The 25185-nt window shown below is 33.4% G+C and overlaps 2 protein-coding genes and 1 long non-coding RNA gene across 8 annotated transcripts in view; 2 read left to right on the forward strand and 1 right to left on the reverse strand.

The window, feature by feature from the left end:
- Nucleotides 1–13404, forward strand: LOC126776359 (E3 ubiquitin-protein ligase TRAIP). Of its 3 annotated transcripts, none has more exons than XM_050498822.1 (9): nucleotides 1–95; nucleotides 289–405; nucleotides 2663–2875; nucleotides 9432–9590; nucleotides 9803–9904; nucleotides 10931–11044; nucleotides 11926–12109; nucleotides 12454–12576; nucleotides 12771–13404. In XM_050498822.1, the coding sequence occupies exons 2-9, from the start codon at nucleotides 293–295 to the stop codon at nucleotides 13095–13097; spliced, it is 1335 nt and encodes a 444-aa protein (XP_050354779.1). In that variant the 5' UTR covers nucleotides 1–95; nucleotides 289–292; the 3' UTR covers nucleotides 13098–13404. The 3 variants fall into 3 exon arrangements, with proteins under 3 accessions (XP_050354779.1, XP_050354780.1, XP_050354778.1); XM_050498821.1 differs by lacking the exons at nucleotides 1–95; nucleotides 289–405; nucleotides 2663–2875 and adding exons at nucleotides 8129–8308; nucleotides 8485–8601; nucleotides 8888–9100; XM_050498823.1 differs by lacking the exons at nucleotides 1–95; nucleotides 289–405 and adding an exon at nucleotides 2279–2576.
- LOC126776457 (uncharacterized) lies at nucleotides 4091–13996 on the reverse strand. The gene is made up of 3 exons (XR_007669950.1): nucleotides 13847–13996; nucleotides 10158–11535; nucleotides 4091–4220 (listed from the first exon to the last, which is right to left on the reverse strand). It is a non-coding gene; the product is annotated as an uncharacterized LOC126776457 (long non-coding RNA).
- The window catches only part of LOC126776302 (C2 domain-containing protein 5), a 24123-nt gene continuing 12915 nt past the window's right edge, over nucleotides 13978–25185 (forward strand). The window contains exons 1-11 of one of the 4 annotated variants that reach the window (XM_050498705.1): nucleotides 13979–14572; nucleotides 18556–18715; nucleotides 18958–19098; nucleotides 19260–19420; nucleotides 19924–20035; nucleotides 20747–20813; nucleotides 21295–22572; nucleotides 23575–23777; nucleotides 23854–23997; nucleotides 24170–24329; nucleotides 24839–24924. In XM_050498705.1, the coding sequence (XP_050354662.1) occupies nucleotides 14393–14572; nucleotides 18556–18715; nucleotides 18958–19098; nucleotides 19260–19420; nucleotides 19924–20035; nucleotides 20747–20813; nucleotides 21295–22572; nucleotides 23575–23777; nucleotides 23854–23997; nucleotides 24170–24329; nucleotides 24839–24924 (2692 nt within the window). In that variant the 5' untranslated portion in view covers nucleotides 13979–14392. Of the gene's footprint in view, nucleotides 14573–18555; nucleotides 18716–18957; nucleotides 19099–19259; nucleotides 19421–19923; nucleotides 20036–20746; nucleotides 20814–21294; nucleotides 23778–23853; nucleotides 23998–24169; nucleotides 24330–24838; nucleotides 24925–25185 lie in introns of all 4 variants that reach the window. The other 3 variants (XM_050498703.1, XM_050498702.1, XM_050498706.1) reach the window with 3 other exon arrangements.

Genomic DNA, 25185 nt, shown 5'->3' on the forward strand with positions numbered 1-25185 from the left:
TTGAAGGGTACATACTTTTTAAATCGATAAACATTAAAATAATATGATATTTCGTTAAATTTATATTGAGATAAATATACTAAATTATATTGATGGTAAGTTATAAAATTAAGTAAGTTATGAAATTTAACAAAATTAAAATACATAACATTAAATTAGTACTTTTTATATACTATACTTTAATAAAAGATATACATATTGTTATCTTAAATAACGCCTTTACTGTTTTATTGTCATTATTACAATTATTATAACCTATAATCTACAAAAATATATATTCTTTTTCAGAAAAATGCATATTTTGTGTACGATATGTAATGACTCAGTGAAACAAGCGGAGAATATCCAAGTAATTAAATGTGGTCACATATTTCATTACCAATGCTTATCTCAATGGATTTCAAGGTACTTTTGAAATATAAGGTAGTTTAAAAAAAAATTGTCATTATTCAATGTATGTGTAACTTACGCTTGTTAGAGCGAACTTTTAAAACGTCATTATACAACATTGATTTTCATTTAAAGTAATGGTTCAAACGTAGAGTCCTAGAAGAAACAGCACAAAAAATAATAATAATCATTTATTCTCAGACAACAAAGGTCCATATAATTGAGATACAAAAAAAAATTACAAATTTCTTACTTTATTATTGTTAGACAGGTTTCTTACTTGTTCGACAGATCTTTTGATAGAACTACAGTTAAACGTGCTTAACGTGATATTTGTTCTAGTCGTACTACCCATATTATTTATTATTTAAAGAGTTCCGTGTGTGTCGTTCTCTAAAGCGTCGGTATACTAAACCTGCGGGCCAAAAATTGGTTTCTAAAAATGTACTCATCCTACTTGTGTGTATCTTGACCTTAAACGAATTAAAAGCTGTGTCCTTGTGCTGTGGAAGACGTTCAACACTAAGGCACTCCTGTCCCATATCGTGAATATGTTCCTTAATATCGGACTGTTACAGTTTTTAAGGCGCGAGAGATATAAATCGAACATTCCGGGTCAGCGACTTGTATCTTGCATTGAGCGGAATACGTTCCTCTCATATTCGTAAATTTTTTTTTGACGTTTTCTATTCTTCACAATTTGAAACTCATCATCTGTGGGTACTTTAACTTTAAACGTTGCTGGTAAATTGCGCGCAACCGAATGATTAGCAGCCCCAGAAATCCCATCCGTAATTACATTTTTCATAAGGGCGCATTTCGCTTGACGCGAGCGATCGTCACTATACACAATATCACGATATGTTTACCCATACGGGAATTAGGTGCAGCTTCTTCGTGTACGCACTCAGGTTGTGGTGCAGACATAGGCGGTAGCGGATGATTTATAGACTGTACATTTTTTACCATTTCTGGATTAGTTACAGTCTGAGGTATGCTGGTATCTCGATCTTCACGCGGTTTAATGTATTCCTAAAATCTGCCAGTTCAAGGTTGAATTTCATTTTAAGTTCCGATAACTCTGTTCTCATTATAGCCATATCTTTAAGTAACCGAGTTACGTCCACATAATCGAAGGAAACTGGTGACAAGCGATTTAAATCCTCTGCCACAAAAGTCGGTTGAACATCCGGGTCGACTTCCTTTAATAATTTTATGACGTCCTTAATGTTCTTTTTTTTCCTATCTTCACCCTTTCTCTGTACATTTCTTACGCCTCGATCGCAACATGTATTGTATAATATCTCATTTCCGTTTTCGATTTCAGCATCTGTGAAATTTGTGACACAAATTCAATTCATGGGTCCTACCCTCCTTAAAAGGAAAGATTGCGGAGCCCCCCTTTTCGAGTTTTTATGGATTAAAATCAATAATAAGTGCAAAAAACTAGAGGAGGACCCCTTAAAGGGATTTCCCGTAAGGAAAGGGGGGGACCCCCTTTAATCAGAAAAAAATAGGGGGACTGATTTAGAGGGATTTCTGTTTCTATTTTGAGACTGCAACGTCTCCAGGGCTGCGGGAAGAGCAGGCCCTTACATAACAAATCGCAGGCATCCATCCTCGCCTCCGCGGCTTCGGCTCGTCCGATACCTACGATTTGTTACAGCGGGCCGAGGCTTTTCTCCCTACGCGCCTCCGGCTCTATAAAAACACTCTAGGGGTAAGACAGACTCGTACCAGATGGAGTCGGAATCAATCAATTCAGTTCTTTGACATAAGTTGAACCTAACCTGTTATATTTGTTACCTGTCCTAATAGGTACTGTTAAAATGGCGTCATATTTTAATTTTAATATTTCGTAATGCTAAATAATGCTATAATTAACTATACATTAACTGTTCAATATATGTGTGCATGAAAACTATTGAAATGAGTACAAAATATAAGTATTTACTTAAATTAATATAAAATAAAATGTTTCCGAAAGTTCAATTTAACCGTAGGTAAAACGAAACGTTATAATCTGTCAAAGTTACTACCGGATTGACATAAATTGCAAAAATAATTGATTTTCAATAATTTTTTCCTCAAAAATTACGCGTCTCCGCATGTTAAAACTTTGCGTGTGTGCTTATAATAATGTAACCTTTCTGTAAAAAAAATATCAACCCCCAACTCGACGGCAGGTAATGTAAAGCTTAGCCTCGTTTCGATAATATGAATCGTAATAAATTTTTTTAATATATTATAATACAACAACATAATTTATTAGATCAAAATTATGTCCACAATGCCGCAACATGGTGACAAATCGTTGCATGTTCCGTCTTTACCCCACTATATCCAATGAGACATCAGGAGAGGATGTAGCAACATTACAAGCCCAGCTTAATGATGCACAGTTGCAGCTGCAACAACAGCGAACCACACACAAAGAACATAAGGAAAAGTTTGCAGCTGCTGAAGTGGAGCTAAAAAAGAACTTGTATGTAAAAATTATAAGAAACCTTAAAACGAACTATTCAACTTTTTAATTATATATTTAAATAAATTTTTATCCTCTTACAAAAGTACCGAAAATTATATTATACGACAAATAAATGTTTCATTATTGTTGCAGTCAAATATAAAAACTATATAATTTAAGTAATTATAACCAGCAGATGAATTGTATTTATTAAATATAATATTACTTATTAATAATATATTAAATTTAATTAATTAAATAGCAATAATATATACAACAAACATGTAGTTGCATGTTGTAAACAAGTACATATAGAAAAATAAAGACAATTATCAATTTTTAGATCACTATTAAAAGAAATGGAGAAAAAACTAGAAAACAGAGACTCGGCTATATCTGCTCTGAAGGAACAACTAGAGTATGTTAAGACACAAAAAAAGAAGATAAACGGATTAAAACAAATGAATGAAAATCTTAAGAAAAATATTCAACAATTAAAGGGGTAAATCAATCCTCACTTCATGACAAAATTACATACATAGTATGTTTGATGTTGGTTGGTCAAAAAAGTGTTTCAGGATATATATTGTATTGTACTGGTGGTAGGGCTTTGTGCAAGCTCGTCTGGGTAGGTACCACCCACTCATCAGATATTCTATCGCAAAACAACAATACTTGATATTGTTGTGTTCCGGTTTGAAGGGTGAGTGAGCCAGTGTAATTACAGGCACAAGGGACATAAAATCTTAGTTCCCAAGGTTAGTGGCGCATTGGCTATGTAAGCGATGGTTGACATTTCTTACAATGCCAATGTCTAAGAGCGTTTGGTGACCTTCCTATTCTATAAAAAAAAAAAAAAAATATCTACTTGTAATTAATAGCAATATATTAATTACAAGTAGATATACATCCATTTATACATAGATTGATTTCCACTTGTACAATAGGTAATTTAGCAGTACCTGCTGTACTTTAACTAATTATCTCAATATATTTTAGATCAGAAAATGTATTAAATACGACAAGCGACGAAGTGGCACGCATGTTGGAGGGTTATATTCATAATTATAATATGGAAACAGGTCTTACATTTGTAAAAGCATTGGAAAGGTGAGAATGTGGATCTTATCTTAAATAATAATAACTAGTATTAGAAACATTTATTTCAATATTATAAGTAACATTTACATTATAAAACTTAATCTCATAATTTCAAATAAGGCAACTGTGTGTGACGTAGATAAACAAATTTAAAGTTAATAGGATTTTTTTTGTAACTGCCCATTCCTTTTTATTCTTCTTATTTTTCTCCAGATATACAATAAATGTAGCCAATCAGAGACCATTTAATTTATTTTTAAACCTATCTCATTTTGCTTAGCAATAGGGTATTGTGATACTCTGTCAAAATAAATACCACATACTAACTAATATTATTTGATTTATATAAATGTTATTTACTAGTGTTCATATGTATAATCTTTATTCTTACAGCAATCAAATACTTATGTATATTTCAGAGAGTTATGTGGATCAAAAGTCAAGATAGCTGAATTCCGTGGTATAATACATACCGTACAACAACAGCTAGTTTCAGATATGAATCTTGTAGCTGATATGCAAGCTACATTAATGTAAGAAACTTTTTTTATAGTAATTTCCAAAACAATTACGTAATTAATAAATAGTTACATATTTTGCTTTTTGGTGTACATTTATATAATGTATTGAAATTTCTGTTAATTAATCATATATTTATTGATAAGCTAGATGTACAATTAATGACATAGGAATTGGATGTGTTTTAATGAAATGTGATAATATTAAAATACACTTGGAAAAAGTCAAGTTTACGGTACAAGACAAGGTAGTGAGGGTTTCTTCTGACTGGCCCTAAAAGCCAGTCTGGGTACGGGCCTCGGTTGCCCACTTTACCTGGGCTACTTCCCCCCCGGCAAGTCCTCTAGCCGTGTCGTCTAATTTTGCCCCAAAGGTCCAGTATCAAATTGACCCAGTGGCTGGTACAAGACAAAATGCATATATTATTAAACATAAGTAGTAAATTCAAAATTATTGATATTGAATGTAAGTATTTATTGTTATAGAATACCATGGTGAATAGAATAGAAAATGCTGACACCCCATACCTGACTCTCAAACAAAGCAGCCTGGCTCTAAATGCTTTGCAAATCTATCCAACTCAGGGTGTGTTGGAAGGTCAATCTCTACTCAATTCAGCTCGAAGCGCCGTAACAAGAAAACTTAGCCAGTCCAAAGACTAGCATTTATCACAAGAGGGAAAACCAGGAAAAATACAATTCTCTCAAGAAAACGACCCTAATATGAGCTTCATGAATATATCGTATGATGGTCTTGGAGGACACTCGAAGTTAGACACATTTCCTGTACCAAAAACGAGACCGCCATTGAAAAGTTGTGTACCTAAATTGTCTGCAAAACATAAGTTTAAACGACCAAATCCAGTTGGCAATCATGATATCAGTAAGATGTTGGAAAAAATTAAAAATAAATAGACTTGATTATAAGTAGGTATAGTTTATAAGTTTAGTTCATTTCTGTATAATTTGTATATTGACTTTGTTAACAAATCAATTAATTTAATATTTGTACCGTTGCCTTTTGTACATATTTTGTCAGCATAGTATGAATAAGTTAGTCAAAACGTTTTTAAAATTTACACCATTTTATTTATTATTATTTGTCTGTTTAAACTAATTTGTAATTTTAAATATAAATATTATTAATAATATAGGTAAATAAAAAAAAATAGTATTATCTATAATTATTAATTACTAACAAGTTTCATGTCACAAAAACAAGACTGTTACATATTAATTATTGTATAATAAATATCTTTTGTCAATTTTTGAATTTCATTTTACTTTCCTTTGGAAAATAATTTATTCACAAATATGTACATAAACTTCATTACATAAAAAAAAAACTTTTACTTAGAAAAAAGTGACAAATTATTTTAATTTACATTTTAATAATATATGTTATTTCAATACATTAATAACATACAGAATTGGTAGAAAGTACAAGTCTATAAGTGATTAGTTGAATGTTATATCAATAGATTAAAGAATACATTAATAACATACAGAAGTTCAGCAATTAGTAGAATTACAAGTCTATAAGTAATTAGTATAGATTAAAATTAAAACAAAATAGTTTTAGCTAAAATAACATACATTAATCGTTTATTTCTATAATAATTAATAATAATAAAAGCCGAGATGGCCCTGTGGTAAGAACGCGTGAATCTTAAGCGATGATCGTGGGTTCAAACCCGGGCAAGCACCACTGAATTTTCATGTGCTTAATTTGTGATTATAATTCATCTCGTGCTTTACGGTGAAGGAAAACATCGTGAGGAAACCTGCATGTGTCTAATTTCACTGAAGTTCTGCCACATGTGAATTCTACCAACCCGCATTGGAGCAGCGTGGTGGAATAAGCTCCAAAACCTTCTCCTCAAAAAGAGGAGAGGAGGCCTTTAGCCCAGCAGTGGGACATTCACAGGCTGTTACGGTTACGGTAATAATAATATATCATTACCTATAAAATATAACTTGGTTAAAAAATCAGTTATATCCAACAAATATCTATAATACTATACAATAATAATTAATTATTGAAACCGTAGACAGAGAAACTAATACACGCAATAACGATTTCCTTCTCACTTACACAAGAAAGAGATCGAAAATTACGTTCCAAATGGTTTAGACAGAGATAGAATTAGCAAATCTTTTGTCCCTTATCGCCTAACCAGTTTTGGTGTTTCGCTACTTAAGTAGCGAAACAAACTTGACAGTTAGTGCGTTCATTGTATTTATTGTTAAATTTTTCAACAATCCTTATGTCATATAAGAAGAAAATAAAATGTTCAAAATATACAAATTCATATATGTATTCCTCAAATTTTCAAAAATAAACAACCACTGGACGAACTCACATATTATAAGTGTGGTTTAATTAAACATGTCCTATATCTGTTAAATTTGTGCCAAATATATTCATCCCTTTGACGTCTACTGCTGTATGTAACATATAATGACAGGGCTAGTAACATTTTTAGCATCTTTATTTTGATGTAATTGATTTGACATCAGTACATAATTTCCTACTATTTAATAAAAAATATAATCAATTAAAAAATATTTTTATTCACTGTGAAACTGAACTGTGAACTGTGTGTGTAAAAGAAATAACCTTGTTTCCGCCACACAGCAGCTCAAATGAGGGCTTATTATAATATGAATATGTGACGAAGTTTAAGTATCTAAAAAAGTGTTTATTTACTTGTATAGTATCACACTACTTGTCAAATTATATGTCGGCGAGACGGTGGTGCCGTCAATGATTTAAACTAAAGAATTTGAGACGAGAGTGATACTATAGTTTTGTTGCTATGTTACTCTAGCGGAACGTCAAACGGTTGGCCATATATCGTGGTTGGACGTCATCGATGGATCGTCGTTAATTTTAATTGCGTTTAAATTAGTCTTTGGTTTTGAATTATAACATAAGATGGATATACTTATTCTACTAAATGTCTACTAATACGCCTATATATATATATATATATATATATTTAAGCAAATAAATATTACATTGGACATTAGTTCGAAGTGTTATTATTTTTTAAGTGACAAGGCTATTTTATTCATCTCGTTAAATTGTTATATACACTCACCAAAAATTTAAAAAAAAAATCTTTATATCATCTACTTTTAGACAATCATGAAATTGATTTCTTAGGGTTATTAAGCCTTCGGCTTTGGCTTCGGCCAAAGATCGACCTTCGGTCGAACATTATGATTATTTATATTGAACGTTATTTGCTTAATTATAAGAAGTTCCTACTATCTTAAAAGCAATGGAATGGAATAAAAGCTGTTAATATTAGCGAAATCTATTGAAAAAGGCTAAAGAAGATAGTTAAGATTATAAAGATTACGTTATCAGTTATATAAAACAGTAAATTCGTTATTAGAATTACACCTATCATAACCTAAAGTTTGTAAAAATGTGTACAAATTATTAATTGATAATAAATAACATAGAAACAACATATTTCTTTGATTGAGATTTACCTAAGTTCAAGTCATTATAAAAATTACAATCTTCAAAAATATATTTTTCTTATCTGTGAAGATAATAAATACTCGATGCAAGACATTTCATACTCGTCATAAATTTTATTTTATCTGTGTCCTGTAGCTGTAATGATGTATTCTGTAATTTCTTTGTTAATCTTGCGGTGTTTATTGTTTACTAAACTTTAAAATTTTAATTTTGATAATATTATTATTTGAATTTATCTAAAATAATGGTGCTCATAAAATAACTTTTGAAGGGTACATAATTTTTAAATCAATAAACATTAAAATAATGCGATATTTCGTTGAATTTATGTTGAGGGTAAGTTTTATAAAATTTAACAAAATTAAAATATATAACTAAATTAGTATTTTTTATATACTATACTTTAATAATATATATACATATTGTTATGTTAAATAACGCCTTCACTGTTTTATTGTCATAATTACAATTATTATAACCTATCACCAACAAAAATATATATTCTTTTTCAGAAAAATGCATATTTTGTGTACGATATGTAGTGACTTAGTGAACCAAGCGGAGAATATCCAAGTAACTAAATGTGGTCATATATTTCATTACCACTGCTTATCTCAATGGATTTCAAGGTACTTTTAAATATAAGGTAGTTTTAAAAAAAAATGTCGATAATATACATAAATACATTATTCAATGTTGTTCTTAGAGCGAAATTTTAAAATGTCATTATACAAGATTAATTTTCATTTAAAGTAATGGTTCAAACATAAATTACTAGAATAAACAACACAAAACTTTCTAGTTATTCTTTTTCATCAAATCTTTACATGTAATATTAAACCAAAATTACATCTTCAATTAATTGTATCGACAATATGCATGGTAATACTTTTTTTTTAATATATAATTTATTAGATCAAAATCATGCCCACAATGCCGCAACAAAGTGACAGATCGTTGCATGTTCCGTCTGTACCCCACTATATCCAATGAGACATCAGGAGAGGATGTAGCAACATTACAATCCCGGCTTGATGATGCACAGTTGCAGCTGCGACAACAGCGAACCACATACAAAGAACATGAGGACAAGTTTGCAGCTGCTGAAGTGGAGCTAAAAAAGAACTTGTATGTAAAAATTATAAGAAACCTTAAATGAAACGAATTATTCAACTTTTTAATTATAAAATTGAATAATTTTTTACAAAAGTAAGTCTTATAAAAGTAACAACAAATATAAAGCAACTAAATGTTTCTTGCAGTTGTCAAATATAAAAACTATATAATTTAAGTAATTATAGCCAGCAGATGAATTGTATTTATTAAATATAATATTACTTATTAATAAATTATTACTGTTTAAATAAAACATATGCAACAATTATGTAGTTGCATGTTGTTGCCTGTACACAAGTACAGAATATACAGAAAAATAATTCAGACAATTATCAATTTTTAGAGCACTATTAAAAGCAACGGAGAAAAAACTAGAAAGCAGAGACTCGGCTGTATCTGCTCTGAAGGAACAACTGGAGTATGTTAAGATACAAAACAAGGAGACAAACAGATTAAAAGAAGAAAATGAAAACCTAAAAAAAAATATTCAAACATTAAATGGGTAAATCAATCCTCACTACAAAAGTACAGTAAAAAGTATGTTTAATGTTGATTAAATCAGTGTATCAGGATATATATCTACTTGTTATTAAAAGCAATATATTAATTACAAGTAGATATACATTAATTTATACATAGATTGATTTCCACTTCTACAATAGTTAATTTAGCAGTACCTGCAGTACTTTAACTAATTATATCAATATATTTTAGATTACAAAAAGTATTAAATGCGACAAGCGAGGAAGTGGAACGCATGTTGGAGGGTTATACGGATGTGAGGACAGTTGCTACATTTGCAACAGCATTGAAAAGGTGAGAATGTGTATCTTATTTTAAGTAATAATAACTAGTATTAGAAATATTTATTTCAATATTATAATTAACATTTACATTATAAAACTTAATCTCATAAATTCAAATAAGGCAACTGTGTGTGACGTAGATAAAGAAATTTAAAGTTAATAGGATTTTTTTTGTAACTGCCCATTCCTTTTTATTCTTCTTATTTTTCTCCAGATATACAATAAATATAGCCAATCAGAGTCCATTTAATTTATTTTTAAACTTATCTCATTAGCTTAACAATATGATTTTGTGATACCCTGTCAAAATAAATATCACATACTAACCAATATTATTTGATTTATATAAATACATCGAATAACAATTTAATTTAGAAATATTAATTTTAAATAATTTACATTATTAATTTTTATTATTTTAGTCAAATTTAAAAAAGTGCCTCCCGATTCCCACCCGACGCAAAGCTGCCCATAATGCAGGCCGCATTTCCGCGCTGTATGGCAATGGACAACCTTTGTGCCAAGTGGGACCCGGAGCGACTGTCAAATTCCCTCTCTCTAAGGCGACAGCCAATTTCCCTTATTAAAGTAAGGGCATCCGACCCCCAACATCCCGACGTCTCGAACGCTAGTGGCACAAATAAATAATTTTTAAACAAGGGGGCATACTTCTCCCGCTTCCTCGCTGCTGCACTCTCAGCAGCCGCCCCAGCCGTCCGTGTTGTGTGGGCCAGGTGAGAGGCCGCGAAGGTATTGACACAGGTAGCATCCCATATCAAACTTCTTCCCCTTTGCCATGGGACCAGTGTCAAACCATCTAGTCTCTTGCCATTGGAGCGACTGAGACCTGGTGGTTCCAGGACGCATGGGACATTCGCCGAAACCAAGGCCCTCCGGACAATGTCGTTTAGAGCGTGGTGTCGGGGAAATCTTCCCGAGCAACGTTCGCAACTCAATGCATGGAATAAATATTATTTACTAGTATTTATATGTATAATCTATATTCTTGTACAACAAATACTTCTGTAAATTTCAGAGCATTATGTGAATCGGAAAGCAAGAAAAATGAATCCCGTGATAGATTACAAACCATAAAACAACAGCTAGCCTCAGAAAAAAATCATGTAGCTGATTTGCAAGCTAAGTTAATGTAAGAAACTTTTTTTATAGAAATGTTTCAAACAATTATCTAATTAATTAAAAATCCTGGGTAAGAACATCATATCAAATGACGAATTTATTTGTAGAAAACACCTAAAAATATTCTACTACTATAATATAACACAGTAAGTTTTGTCACACTATCAAAGATGTAACCAAATAGTTATTATACATATTTTCCCTTTTGGTGTACATTTGTATTTATATAATGTATTGATTTTTTTTAAATTAATCATATATTTATTGATAAGTTAGATGTATAATTAATTACATAGAAGTAGTGATATATTTCAATGAAATGTGATAATAATAAATAAAAATAGTTTATGGTACAAGATCAATGGTCCTCCTGACTTGCCTAGGCCAGTCTGAGCACAGGCCTCGGGGTTGCCCCCCCTACCCGGGCTGCTCCTCCCCGACGGTTCTGCCGTCGTGTCACTTAGTTCTGGCCCAAAGGCCAGGGTCATTGTGATCCAGTGGCTGTTAAAATAATTTATTTATATAAATAATTATAATTAATTACATAGAAGTAGTGATATATTTCAATGAAATGTGATAATAATAAATAAAAATAATTTATGGTACAAGACAAAATACATTATTATACATCAGCACAGAACAACTAGATGGCGTAAGTAGAATTAAACTTAATTCTTATATTTTAACAGATACTAAATGAAAATTATTCAAATACCAATAGTAAACAAAATATTTATTAAATGTCCCCAAAACTGTAATGTTGTTTTATAAGATAGTTTATCTTATTGTGATGAATAACATTATTAGACAGTCTTTTTTTAGTAGATATGCTCTTGGCAAAGCGGTCGTTGTCGTCAAGAAGTAGTTGCTGATGTTACTTTCTTATTACAGAGCAGCAGAAGAAAAATTAACAAGTGCCCAACGTAAATATGATAGTCTAAAGAATAAGCGGAAAGTGAGTGACAGACTTGACAAGTCCCTCACAGAGGAATCGTGGGAATCTGCTGTCAAACAGATGAAGCCTAATGAAGATTTAAACAGTGCTATCGTTTTAAGCGATAATAACAGCAGTTTTGTGAGTAATATATAAATATACTGTGACGTATTCCAATGGCAGGTGTAATGATAAATAAACAACTCAGACCTTGAATTGGCATGACATAAATGGTCAATCTATAATTATCTATGGTATTCATTATGGATTTTGGCGAAGTACTTATTAGAATTTGAAAGTAAAATTTAAGTGGATATAAGTAGTTAATTGGAATAGTAATGTATAAATTAGCAAATCGCATTGAATTTATTAATCTAAGGTTTATTTATCGCGAATTCTTTCTGCGATATGTATGATTAGTATGACGTAAATTAAAACTTATTGATTTATTTTACAATATTTAATGTAAGCATTTATTGTTATAGAATACCATGGTGAATAGAATAGAAAATGCTGACTCCCCGTACCTGAATCTCAAACAAAGCAGCCTGGCTCTAACTGCTTTGCAGAGACATCCAACTCACCCTCTACCAGAGAAAAACCTTAAGGTAGTTCTTTTTAAATACTAACAACATCCTGTTTTATTATTTACTGTCTACAGTAATAGGAATTTTGATATTAGTCTTTTATAATATGACACTAAGATGTCGTCCGACCATTATACACTTACAATTATTATGAAGTTTAAGTTAATAAAATTAACAGTTAAGTCTATTTTATATTATTAATGTTTTTTTTTCAGCCATCAGAATATGCTCTACTGAATTCAGCTCGAAGTGCCGTAACAAGAAAACCTGACTTAGCCAGTGCAAAGACTAGCATATTTCAAAAGAGGGAACCAGCAAAAATACAATTCTCTCAAGAAAACGACCCTAATATGAGCTTCATGAATATATCGTATGATGGCCTTGGAGGACACTCGAAGTTAGACACATTTCCTGTACCAAATACGAGACCGCCATTGAAAAGTTGTGTACCTAAATTGTCTACAAAACATAAGTTAAAACGACCAAATCCAGTTGGCAATCGTGATATCAGTAAGATGTTGGAAAAAATTAAAGATAAATAGATTTGATTATAAGTAGGTATATATTTATAAGTTTAGTTCATTTCTGTATAATTTGTTAATAAATAAAAGAACACATCAACTTTGTTAACAAATCAATTATTCTAATATTTGTACCTTGTTAGCCTTTTGTTCATGTTTCGTCAGCATAGTATGAATATATAATTTAGTCAAAATATTTTTATCTGCTGTGCAGATAAAATTTACACCATTTCATTTATTATTATTTATCTATTGAAACTATTTTGTAATTTTAAATAAAATAATATAATCTGTAATTATTAATTACTACCAAGTATAATATCACAAAAACAAGACTGTTACATATTAATTATTGTATAATAAATATCTTTTGTCAATTTTTGAATTTCATTTTACTTTCCTTTGGAAAATAATTTATTCACAAATATGTACATAAACTTCATTACATAAAAAAACTTTTATTTAAAAAATAGTGACAAATTAGATTAATTTACATTTTAATAATATATGTTATTTCAATACATTAATAACATACAGAATTGGTAGAATTACAAGTCTATAAGTGATTAGTTGAATGTAGATTAAATTAAAAACAAAATAATTTCAGTGAAAATAACAATAATTAATCGTACATTTCTATAATAGTTAATAAAGAAATGGAAACATACTGTAAATGTTACTCATTACTTATAAAGTATAGCTTGGTTAAAAAATCAGTTTTATCTAACAAATATCTATATGCTATAATAATTAATGATTGAAATTAATACCTTTCGAGATTCGGTAACATCCGACATTCACGAATTTACCAAAGATAAAATAAACTTTTGGAATTTACATTTTACTTTGCGATCGTTTGACATTCGTGTTGACATTTCGACATCACAGCTGTGGAAAATGTCGCCCGCGTTTTAGAATTATTTATAAAATCTTACAGTTCTATAAATAAACATTGGTGAAAATTATAACAACACGCTTTCACTATTGTGTAGAGGCGCTAAACGCGTTGTGTTTGTCAAAAATTTAATACGCAGCGTAAATGCGTTGTAAAATCGCAATGTTTACACCAATTAGAACGTTTATTTATGTATTTGTGTCGTTAAAAATAGTGACTTAGTTGAAAAAGATAATTTGGATTTAGAATACGTGCTTTAACGACTAGTTATTTTATATTGCACAAATATCCGTGTTTATATAATTGATGGTTTATTTTTCAATTGATTAAACATTGCAGTGCTTATTATTTTATGATAGATTGGATTATGATACCCAATTAAACCTATTTCTTGTATTAAAGATCCTGTGAAAAAATTAAAATGCCTGGTAAAATAAAGGTCAAAGTGCTAGCCGGTCGTAATTTGCCGGTGATGGACAGGGCGAGCGACACTACAGATGCGTTTGTCGAGATCAAATTTGGCGGTGTTACACACAAGACTGATGTGTGTCGGAAGTCATTGAACCCTCAGTGGAATAGCACTGAATGGTACAGATTTGAGGTCAGTTTATTTCAAACTAAATTTAACTCTTTTTAGCTTGCCCCTGGTGAAACAAAAGTAAAGGTCAAGACGAGTCTGGACCACAAGTCTAATTACTTATCATACTTGCGTACTTATAAACAGATTTTCAATTAGAATCTGAGACGGTACATATATTACTGCATATTTAGAATTTTTTAAGTGTAAAATAACAATATGTCTCATAAACTGAGTTGAGTTGGTACAATTTTATATATTATTTTAAATTTCAAATATTAAACCAGAATAAACTAATTTAGACCATAGTAAAGAGATATTATATGAAAACTTGGAAGGAAATAAAACCCATATAAATATGGTTAAAGACATTTATTTTCTCATTTACATTCAAATCACTTACAAAGAAAATTACAGAACAATAAGCATAATTTTTTTATTATTATTACTACTGTGTACGATACACAGTAAAACAATGAATGTTACAATAACCTAATAATATAATAATAATATCGGTACAGTGCAAGCAAGTACGAGTAGTTTGTGACGTGAAGTAGGGTAGTCTAGTAAAAAGAAAACATAAAAAAATGAACAAATATATTGCGTATTCAAAGTAATGACAAGTAAGGGGGTAGGTGACACATTAGACTCATCTGATGCTTTTAAATTATATATTTTTAAATTTTGGTGTGCGATTGTTCATTATATAGACAGGCAATGCACAATATATATTGTGTGTATTTATTTACGATAATGGTTATAAATATACATATATAAATCCATAAGTAATGTTATTTTAAGTTAGGAGTAGTGTAGTGTTATTAGGTATTATATTATATTAGTTACAACTTTATTTATTTAGATTAATTTTATATTATATTAAATTTAATTTTACGAAGAATCCTTTAAAATGTGGCTTTTAAGACATTTTTTAAAATTACGAAGCGATTTTATATCTTTGATGTCCTTCGGCAAATTATTGTAGGGTCGGGCTCCTTCAAACAAAATTTTCTTCTTGCCATAGTTTGTCCTTGATGGGCCTAAACATATGTTATTAGCATTTCTAATCATTAGCTTATGAATTCCATTTTTTCTTGAAAGTAATTTGAGTGTGAATATCTTTTGTAAGGATTTTTCGAATATGAATGCAGGTGCTATATCTATAGATTTGAGTCAGGTTCATTAGTTTTGTATCCTTATAAATCACTGGTAGGGCTTTGTGCAAGCTCGTCTGGGTAGGTACCACCCACTCATCAGATATTCTACCGCAAAACAGCAATACTTGATATTGTTGTGTTCCGGTTTGAAGGGTGAGTGAGCCAGTGTAATTACAGGCACAAGGGACATAAAATCTTAGTTCCCAAGGTTGGTGGCGCATTGGCTATAAGCGATGGTTGACATTTGTTACATTGCCAATGTCTAAGAGCATTTGGTGACCACTTACCATCAGGTGGCCCATATGCTCGTCCACCTTCCTATTCTATAAAAAAAAAAAAAATTATAGTAGGTGTTAAGTAGTTGTATTTAAATAGAGTCTTTATCAGTTTCTTTTGTGTTGTTTGTAATTTTTGTAGATTGATGATATATTTATGTTTGTTCGGAAGCTAGTATAGATTACTGTTATCAATAATCTTTTTGTGAAGAAAATAAAATGTTCAAAATATCCAAATTCATATATGTATTCCTCAAATTTTCAAAAATGGATGACCACTGGACGAACTCACATATTATAAGTGTGGTTTAATTTAAACCATGTCTTATATATGTTAAATTTGTGCTAAATATATTCATCATCATCATCATTTTGCCGTCCACTGCTGGACATTGGCCTCTCTAATGGCATGCTACTGAGTTCAATCTTTAGCACTCAATTTTCATTCAGCCAGCCATCACCATCCTGCCAGCCACTTTACGTATATCATCACTCCACCTAGCTGGAGGGAGCTCTACGCTACGTTTGCAAAGGGATGGTCTCCACTCCAGAACATGTGTACTCCAACAGTTGTCAGTTCTGCGACATATGTATTCAGCCTACTGCCACATCAGCTTATTAATTCATTGGGTTATGTCGATAACCTTGGTTCTCTGTTGGATCACCACATTTGTCGATCATGTGCCAAATATGTTGATGTAATCAAGCAGACTCATACTACATTTTCATTTAATAATATATAAATAGCCGAACTCATGTAATAATATTTATTTATTTATTTTGAAATTGCAAATATACATTTAATCATAGATATTAAATACAGGGAATAGTAAACATGCCAAGGTAATTTCTCATTTCTGTTTCATAGTTTGGCTGGATTACAAAATTGTATCGAACATACAAGCTATTTATATGTGTGTCTGGCGACCGTCTACTGTAAATGATTGTATATTATTTATTATGGTAATAATAAAGCATTTTTTATTAATATTATATATTACGTTCCCGTTCTTCTTCTTCTTCGTCGTGACTCTCTTGTCAGAGCGGTCGTGGTCGCCATGAAGTATTATGTTATGGCGCAGATGTTATTCGCCTCACGAGCCATATGTCCATGTTAGTGGTGAGCCTGGTGCATTCATGCAAATACCAACAGTTGTTTTTATTTGGTCAGTCCATCGCATGGGCGTCCTTCCACCTGGTCTGATGCCATCCACCTTGCCTTGAATAATAAAGCGCTCAATAGAGTCCTTGCCGGGAGGTTCTCGTTACATAAGAATCAGAACTATTAATTTTTATTTTATGAGCAATTTTCAAAAAAAAATTGTACCGTAGTTTTTCTTTAATTTTGCTTGTAAATATAGTCGCACAACGAAAACAATTACGCCACAGTGTCCGTTTTGTTTCGATATTTAAGAGAAGATACCTCGGATTCCGCGTTCCTTTTTATTTTTCTCTATAATAAACTATATTCCCTAATACATTATGGTAAATTTTGTAATAAAAAACAACATTACAATTAAAATATTTTTTTACAGAAGGGTACAGTTTATTTTGAAATTGCTCATAAAATAAAAATTAATAGTTCTGATTGTTTTGTTTGCTTATTCTAAATAGATAATAAAAATTTGATTAGTTATCTTGAAAAACAAGTTCTTTCTGATAATATGAAAAAGTATTTTTATTTATCTCTTTTCATTGTTAAACCAAACTGGGGATTGTCAAAATATCGATTTATAAATATAGATTTTCCATTATTAGGTTCGGATTTCGGTTAGCTTTATTATGTAAGTAGTAACTTCTTTGATTAGTTTCTGTCGCGGGTTAATAATAGATATCAACAACAACAAGATATAATAATATATTTATAATATTCTAATTAAGGGATTAAATAAAATATTAAAAAATAGCAAGGTATAATTCTATGTTGTATTTCACTATTGGGGTTTATTTTCACTTATCGTGTGTCAGATTCGATAAAATGTCGGGTGCTCTAGTGACCTACGCGCTTCCGATGATCTCGAAATATGAATGAGAGCTCTATAGAGTGGTTTACCAGAGATTGTTTTTTTTTGTCGTGTCCGACAAGTATCAATACTGGCCTAGCTTATGCCTGGTTAAAAAGTGGCTCTCGCTCGCGTGTTCGCTATTCGCATTTATCAGATTGCGGGTCTGATAAATTCCTGCCAGAGAAAATTTTAATAGTTCCTTGCCTGTAGACTGCTGACTATAAATAAATCTGATGTCATTATTAAGGTTATTGCAGTAGGCTCTATTTAAATACCCTTTATTTTTATGAGTTTAAATTAAAGTTATTATAAAGGATAAGAACAATTTGAGGGATATTGACAAATTGTGGGGTTCGACCTTATATCCGACTGCTGGGCAAAATCCTCCCTGTTCTTTCGAGGAGACGGTTTGGACCTTATTCAACCACGCATAGCCCAGCTTTGGGACGTTTACAGTCTGTTAATTTTTATTAAATGTTATGATGACGCATAGAGATTTGGTTTTTGGAAACATGTCTCCAATAATTTTATCTGGAAGGTGTTCGGCTCATATGAAACTTTTATAACAGGTTGATGAATCAGAACTCCAAGATGAACCACTTCAACTTCGTCTCATGGACCACGACACGTATTCAGCTAATGACGCGATCGGTAAAGTTGTTATTAGTCTCGCACCGCTACTGGCAAGGGAGGCAAATAATGCCAATGGGACAACAGGACCACCAGGCGGTAAGTATTTTTTATAAAACAATCCAGAATTGTTTTGTGTCGAAAGTTTTGCTGACGAATCTTCTTCCTTTCCTTTCGTTATTTTCTTCTCTTGAATCCAGTCGAAGTCGTTCAAAGTGAAATTCTTTGGTTCAGTAAAATCAATTATATTAAGAAATGTTCCTAATCTCTCGTGTAGATTTTATTTGTGATGATTGATCATTCATTTGGTCAGTTAATTGTTATTTCTTTGTAAAATCCAGGCGCAGTCATGTCCGGCTGGATACCCGTGTTCGATACAATGCACGGTATCCGCGGTGAGCTGAACGTTATCGTGAAGGTGGAACTATTCTCGGACTTTAATAAGTACAAGACGTCTAGTTGTGGCGTGCAGTTCTTTCATTGTAAGACATTTTAATTTATTTATGATTTTTTAACGTACAAATCTTTTAAACTCGCAATAAATTACTAAAACCCTTGTACCGCTTCCCAAGATTTTTTATATTATAATGGAAAACTAAAAACAAATATTAGTTTCTTATAAATTTTACCTTAACACTTGTAGGCCCAATGATTCCACCTGGATACAGAGCGACTACAGTTCACGGCTTCGTCGAGGAGTTGATAGTGAACGATGACCCTGAATATCAATGGATCGACAAGATCAGGACACCTCGAGCTTCTAATGAAGCCAGGCAGGTCGCCTTCATCAAACTTAGTAATCAGGTAGGGTAAATTAGCAACACAGTTTAACTTAATCCTGGCAATCCTTCTATGCAAAATTTCGACATTTATATTTTTAACAGCTGTTAATCTGAATCAGCTGATTCAAATGAAGTTAACGAAGAAAGAAGATGATGGAGAAATTAAATCTTATGGGGTGCTTAATCGTAGTATCACTAAATATTAATTTAACCCTTTGAGTAGGACAAACGGACTTTACATTATTCAAATAGACTAAGAAGGAAAAACCCAAAAAGTTTTATTGGCCCTGAGACCTCATGATCCCACATTGTCTCACTATCGCGTTGCAAGCTATTATCTCATTGGAAGAACAAGACATTTAAATATAAGGGAAATAAATAAATAACAATAAACTAATAATAATAATAACTGATTCAATTTTACTTAAAAGAATTGGTTGTTAGATTGAATGAAATTAATCTCTCAAACCAATGTGATTCCATATGACCTTCTAAGATGAATCAGACAATTTAAATTATCTTCAGGTACAACGGTTAGTTGGCCTAAAAGCCGCTGAGTTGGGAGCCAACGCCGTGGTTGGATATCAGCAGGACTTTGATCTGGAAGGAGAGGCCGGTGTCGTCGCTCGAGCTATCGGTAAGAATTTACAATACAATATAAGTATGCTTTATTTTTTTTATTTTTTTATAGAATAGGAAGGTGGACGAGCATATGGGCCACCTGATGGTAAGTGCTCACCAAACGCCCATAGACATTGGCGCTGTAAGAAATATTAACGATTCCTTACATCGTTAACGCGCCACCAACAGTGGGAGCTAAGATGTTATGTCCCTTGTGCCTGTTGGTACACTGGCTCATTTCTTCAAACTGGAATACTACGATACTAACTACTGCTGTTTTGCGGTAGAGTGTCTGATGAGGAGGTGGTACCTACCCACACGAGTTTGCAGAAAGCCCTACCAAGTGAGAGCTTATACGTTTCATTTTTTTTTTCAAATTGAAAATAGGAACGCAGGTTATTAAATTTTTCTAGTTATATGTTACTGCTCCTAAAATCTCCACTGTTCTTGGTTCCAAATAGAAATTTACTGGTGGTAGAGCTTTGTGCATCGTCTGGGTAGGTACCACCCACTCATCAGATATTCTACCGCAAAACAGCAGTACTTGGTATTGTTGTGTTCCGGTTTGAAGGGTGAGTGATATGCCAATGTATATGGGCGTTGGTGACCACTTACCATCAGGTGGCCCCTATGCTCGTCAGCCTTCTATATAAAATATATTCTATAAAAAAAATATTAGGTGATTTATATAAATTTGTTTATTGTTGAATTTTAATTTCGCCTAAAGGTACAGCTGTCAGTATAATGGCGCTACCGACACCGAGTTACCCAACAAACATTCCCTGTACTCAACAGTGAGTATATCGTTGGTAATATTTTAATGAGAATTTATTTCTAGCTTTCTAAAATATATATATATTTTTTTTGGTTAATGTCCCAAGAGTTAAATGGGTTCGGTTCTTTTGGTACTAATTCGAGTAATAGGGGTTACCTATTATTCGATGATGTAAGATAATTTGATATATGAACATTTTAAAGGTAATATATAGCTAGTATGTAGTTGGCTATATTTATATACAAAATGTCGAAGTATTCCACTAGTACAATTAAGAGAATAAATAATCGTGTAGACTGTTCAAAGAATTTGTATGTAATTTTTTTTTTTTACATACAAACGTACTCGCTTTCGATGTACTCAATTCTTCTTAGAGATCATTATATTAACTGAAATATAAATTAATTTACTAAGAACGATTTTTTAACAAAATATACTCATGAATATATGTTTGCATGGTTTGCCCTGTGTTGCTCGCTGTTACCGCCTTAAATCATTAGACAATTAAAAAAGTACTTGGACATTTTGGCGACGGACGAAGAGAGCATAACAGACTTAAATCAATACTATCAAAATCATCAAGAGGAATTGCAGCGTATTGTGAGCATTCTAAATCCAAATGCTACAGCGTTTCTAGACGAAGGAGATACGTTCGACGATGACGATAAAAGTTTAGACCTCTCAGCGCAAAAACAGTCGACTCAAAAAACTTATACCGGTGACCTTTCTATTTATCAAGACGACTATGTTGCTCAGAAAAGCTTAAAACATTTGTCCGAAGATCAGATCGATCTAAATAAACTTTTAAATCGCGAAGATCCTACCGATTCCGCGGGACCTTTAAAAACTATAAAAAAGATAAAAGATAATTTATTCTCGAAAAAGTTCAATAGGCGTTTCCGGAAACCGGAAATGCAAGATGATCAAGTCTCGCTTCAATCGACGTCATCGGATACATCTCGTATATCGCTGACGGATATTAAGAATGAGATAAAAAAAATTAAGAAATTGAAAGTGAAAAAACTACTTAAAGTTGAGAATAAAGAGGAAGAAGGTTATGCCATGGCTTCGATACTCGCTCGATCAGTTATGCATGCTGATAGAAGCTTGGCTCGCATCTCTGAGCATCAAGACTCTGAGAGTTCTCCTTGTTCAACTTTACGACGAACTACTAGTGAATCGGAACCAGTTTTGAATTTATCCGATGAAGACGGCACAGATTATGCAAATAAAAACCGAGGAAATGTAACTGGTAACATACCAGAAATACATTGTAGCTCATTAGAAAACATAAAGAATCCAGACGTAGAACGGGAAAGGAAGATATCAGGGTCGTGTCCTCCCACTCCTGTAGCAATACGAAGCGATAATCTTCTAAAATTACCCGGTGAGGTCGATTATTTCGGTTCGATTTCATCTGCGCTCTCAGCAGATAGCTCGGAGATAGACACGTCTTCAGACGAAGATGATGAAAGCTATGGAATGAAGAGTGACCTCGAACCAGCTTTGGAAACAACAAGTTCTGTAGTACAATCAGTACTTAGTAAAGATGTTGATCCGAATTTTATTGCCCAAATGGAAAAGAAACTAACTGTTCTTGAATTAACAAATAACGACACAGCTAAAAAAATAAAAAACGTAGATGATAATTTAATAGAACCAGATGATAACAACGCAAACGTACAAATGTCTGATTCCGAAACAGTTTTCCAAAAAGAAAATACTACCAAAACTGAATCCGCCGTCGACCCCAAGCCTTCTCCAGCCAGGGACCACACGTGTGTAACTAATTCAAATTCACATACTATAAAAATGCATAATCCTTTTACGCACCGAAAAGCTTCGAAGAGTATTAGCGCACCTTCATCCCCTATAGAAAAGAAAGGCTTCATGTATCGCTCCTCAAAACGGATTAAGCGACAAATATCAAAGATTTCAAAAAGCAGCATGATCAAAAGCTTATCACATTACTCGTTGTTACCAAAGAAAAAGCACCTCGATACTAAAACCGCAATGAGTCAACCTGGATCCGCTTCTGATGTTACCTCTAAAGCCCCTAGTGAAACCGTATTAGGGTCTCCCTTTCTGTCTTATACAGATCTGTTGAGCTTAGATAAGGAAGGATATAGTTCTTTCAATCGTCTTCACAAAAGTGATGAAATTATAACATCTAAAGTATCGATGTATATAGGATCTGAACCAGTTTCACGGGCTTCTTTGAGTGGTCCATCGAGTATAAAAGACGAACATCATTTTTACGAACAAAAACCATTGAAAAAAGACAAATTCAAGATTAAACCAACGGGCTTAATTCAAACGGCAATGGAAACAATTTTAATAGATAAAGTAGAATCCTTATTGTTACCAACAAGTCCCGATCCGATCAGAACTGAGGACCAAAAATTTTTTGCCGATGTCAATGAAAAATTAGAAAAGGTCGAAGAGGCACAGACGAAAGAACGTATTAATAATAATGACGTAAAAGAAAATGAAAAGAACCAACGAAAGTTAGTTAGACAGGATAGCATTCGTTCAGCCGGTGATACGGTGTCGTCTAAAATGTCCAAGGTCGTAGAACCTAACGTCATTCCATGCAAATTAACTCACACGCCAGTTCTTCAACATTTCCATCCCATACTTAGTGGCGCACCCTTAGAGACCATACCCTCTCTGCCGGAGGGCAGTGTAGATAGAACCGAAAGTCTAGACGTAGAGGGCGTTGAACCTACTAACAGTGTTAGCGTGTGTTGTAACTCGCATGCAGCGTGCGGTGTTGACAGGAGCGAGCGAGAACGAGATAAGTACGATAAAGACAAGAACGACAAGGAAAAGGGATCGCCCAGACATGCGAGGCACGAATCGTACGGTGGTCGGGAACCGCCTGCAACTGCCCCCGTGCAGAGTTCGTCGTTACATTCTTCGTCCACTCCGATGGGTATACACAGACGATCGTCCGATTCCGATCTAAGCGTAACGCCAAAAGGTCAGTCACGCGCACACATTTAAAAAAATTAAACAGTTATGCCTTACTTTTTTTTTAATGCGGGATTAAAATTTAGGTAACTCCTTAAACGCGTCCGGCAACACCGGAAGCGGCGGGGGTGCCATTCTACGGCCATCGATGAACAGCAACAACATAGATATGTTGGAGTACCCCTTTCTCACCATGACCGAGTATCCCCCAGGTTTCATCGTTCACATCGGTAAGGGACGACGGAGGTACACTCGGAGATCACTCTCGTCCAATTCGGTACTGCGACGATATGGCTAGAATGGTTTTCGATTTTGTTATCTCTCCCCACACTCCAAATACCAAAAACGTGAAACTCCGCTAACCTCGAAAGCCTAATGGAACGAGTCGTGTTGTCGAGGCAGGCGGCACGGTGTGCGCGCGCTCCGTGAAGCTGGTGGACGGCGGCGGCGAGAGCGCGGCGCGCGCGGCGTGGTGGGCCGAGCTGCGCACCGAGCTGCGCGCGCACGCGCGGGCGCTGCGCTGCACCGCCGTGCTCGCCTACACCGAGCGCGCCGCCGTGCGGTCAGTCCCGGCAGTGTGCCATGCTGAAATCTGGCTGCGGCTGATGACGTTTATGCGGCACGCGACCCGCTAAATATAACACATCATTAAGACTCGAGCGGTCGTCGTCCCACGTGTGATACAGCAAATATTCACAAAACAACTACAATTCACTCCGATGTGTGACGTCAACTGACCTTGACGTTTAGTCGTCGTCATGAAAATAACACTACCAGCCCGTTAATATCCCACTGCTGGGCTAAGCCCTTCTCTCCCTTTGGAGAAGAAGGTTTGGAGCTTATTGCTACGCTGCTCCGATGCGGAGCAATGTCAATGACATTAGACACATGCAGGTTTCCACACGACGTTTTCCTTCACCGTGAAGCACGAGATGAATTATAAACACAAATTAAGCACATAAAAATTCAGTGGTGCTTGCCCGGTTGAATCCGCGATCATCGGTTAAGATTCACGCGTTCTAACTAGGCCATCTCGGCTTTATGAAAATAACGTTTGGTTTCAAATTTCAGCGAGGATGTTTGCGTGCTGTCCGCTTCCGGCACTGCCGCAGTCATTAACCTCGACTGCGATTTCACGATCGACGAATCCACAGTGTGTAAGTGTGATTGACGTTCATATTATATGTTCATATTAAAAGAGTATATTATTTCGTATATAAATATAAAGTAAAAGTAAAGTAACAGACTGCGAATATCCCACTGCTGGGCTAAGGCCTCCTCTCCGTTTTTGAGGAGAAGTTATGGAGCTTATTCCACCACGCTGCTCCAATGCGGGTTGGTGGAATACACATGTGGCAGAATTTCAGTGAAATTAGACACATTCCAGGTTTCCTCACAATGTTTTTCTTCACCGTATA

This window comes from Nymphalis io, chromosome 20, assembly GCF_905147045.1.
Source record: "Nymphalis io chromosome 20, ilAglIoxx1.1, whole genome shotgun sequence".
In the NCBI taxonomy this organism is placed as follows: domain Eukaryota; kingdom Metazoa; phylum Arthropoda; class Insecta; order Lepidoptera; family Nymphalidae; genus Nymphalis; species Nymphalis io.

Excerpts from the sequence above, each read along its gene's own strand:
- LOC126776359 (XM_050498822.1), top strand. The coding sequence starts at position 293 with ATGCATATTTTGTGTACGATATGTAATGACTCAGTGAAACAAGCGGAG. Across the intron at positions 2,876-9,431 it reads GTGGAGCTAAAAAAGAACTT|AGCACTATTAAAAGCAACGG; the intron begins GTATGTAAAAAT and ends ATCAATTTTTAG. Across the intron at positions 9,591-9,802 it reads AATATTCAAACATTAAATGG|ATTACAAAAAGTATTAAATG; the intron begins GTAAATCAATCC and ends AATATATTTTAG.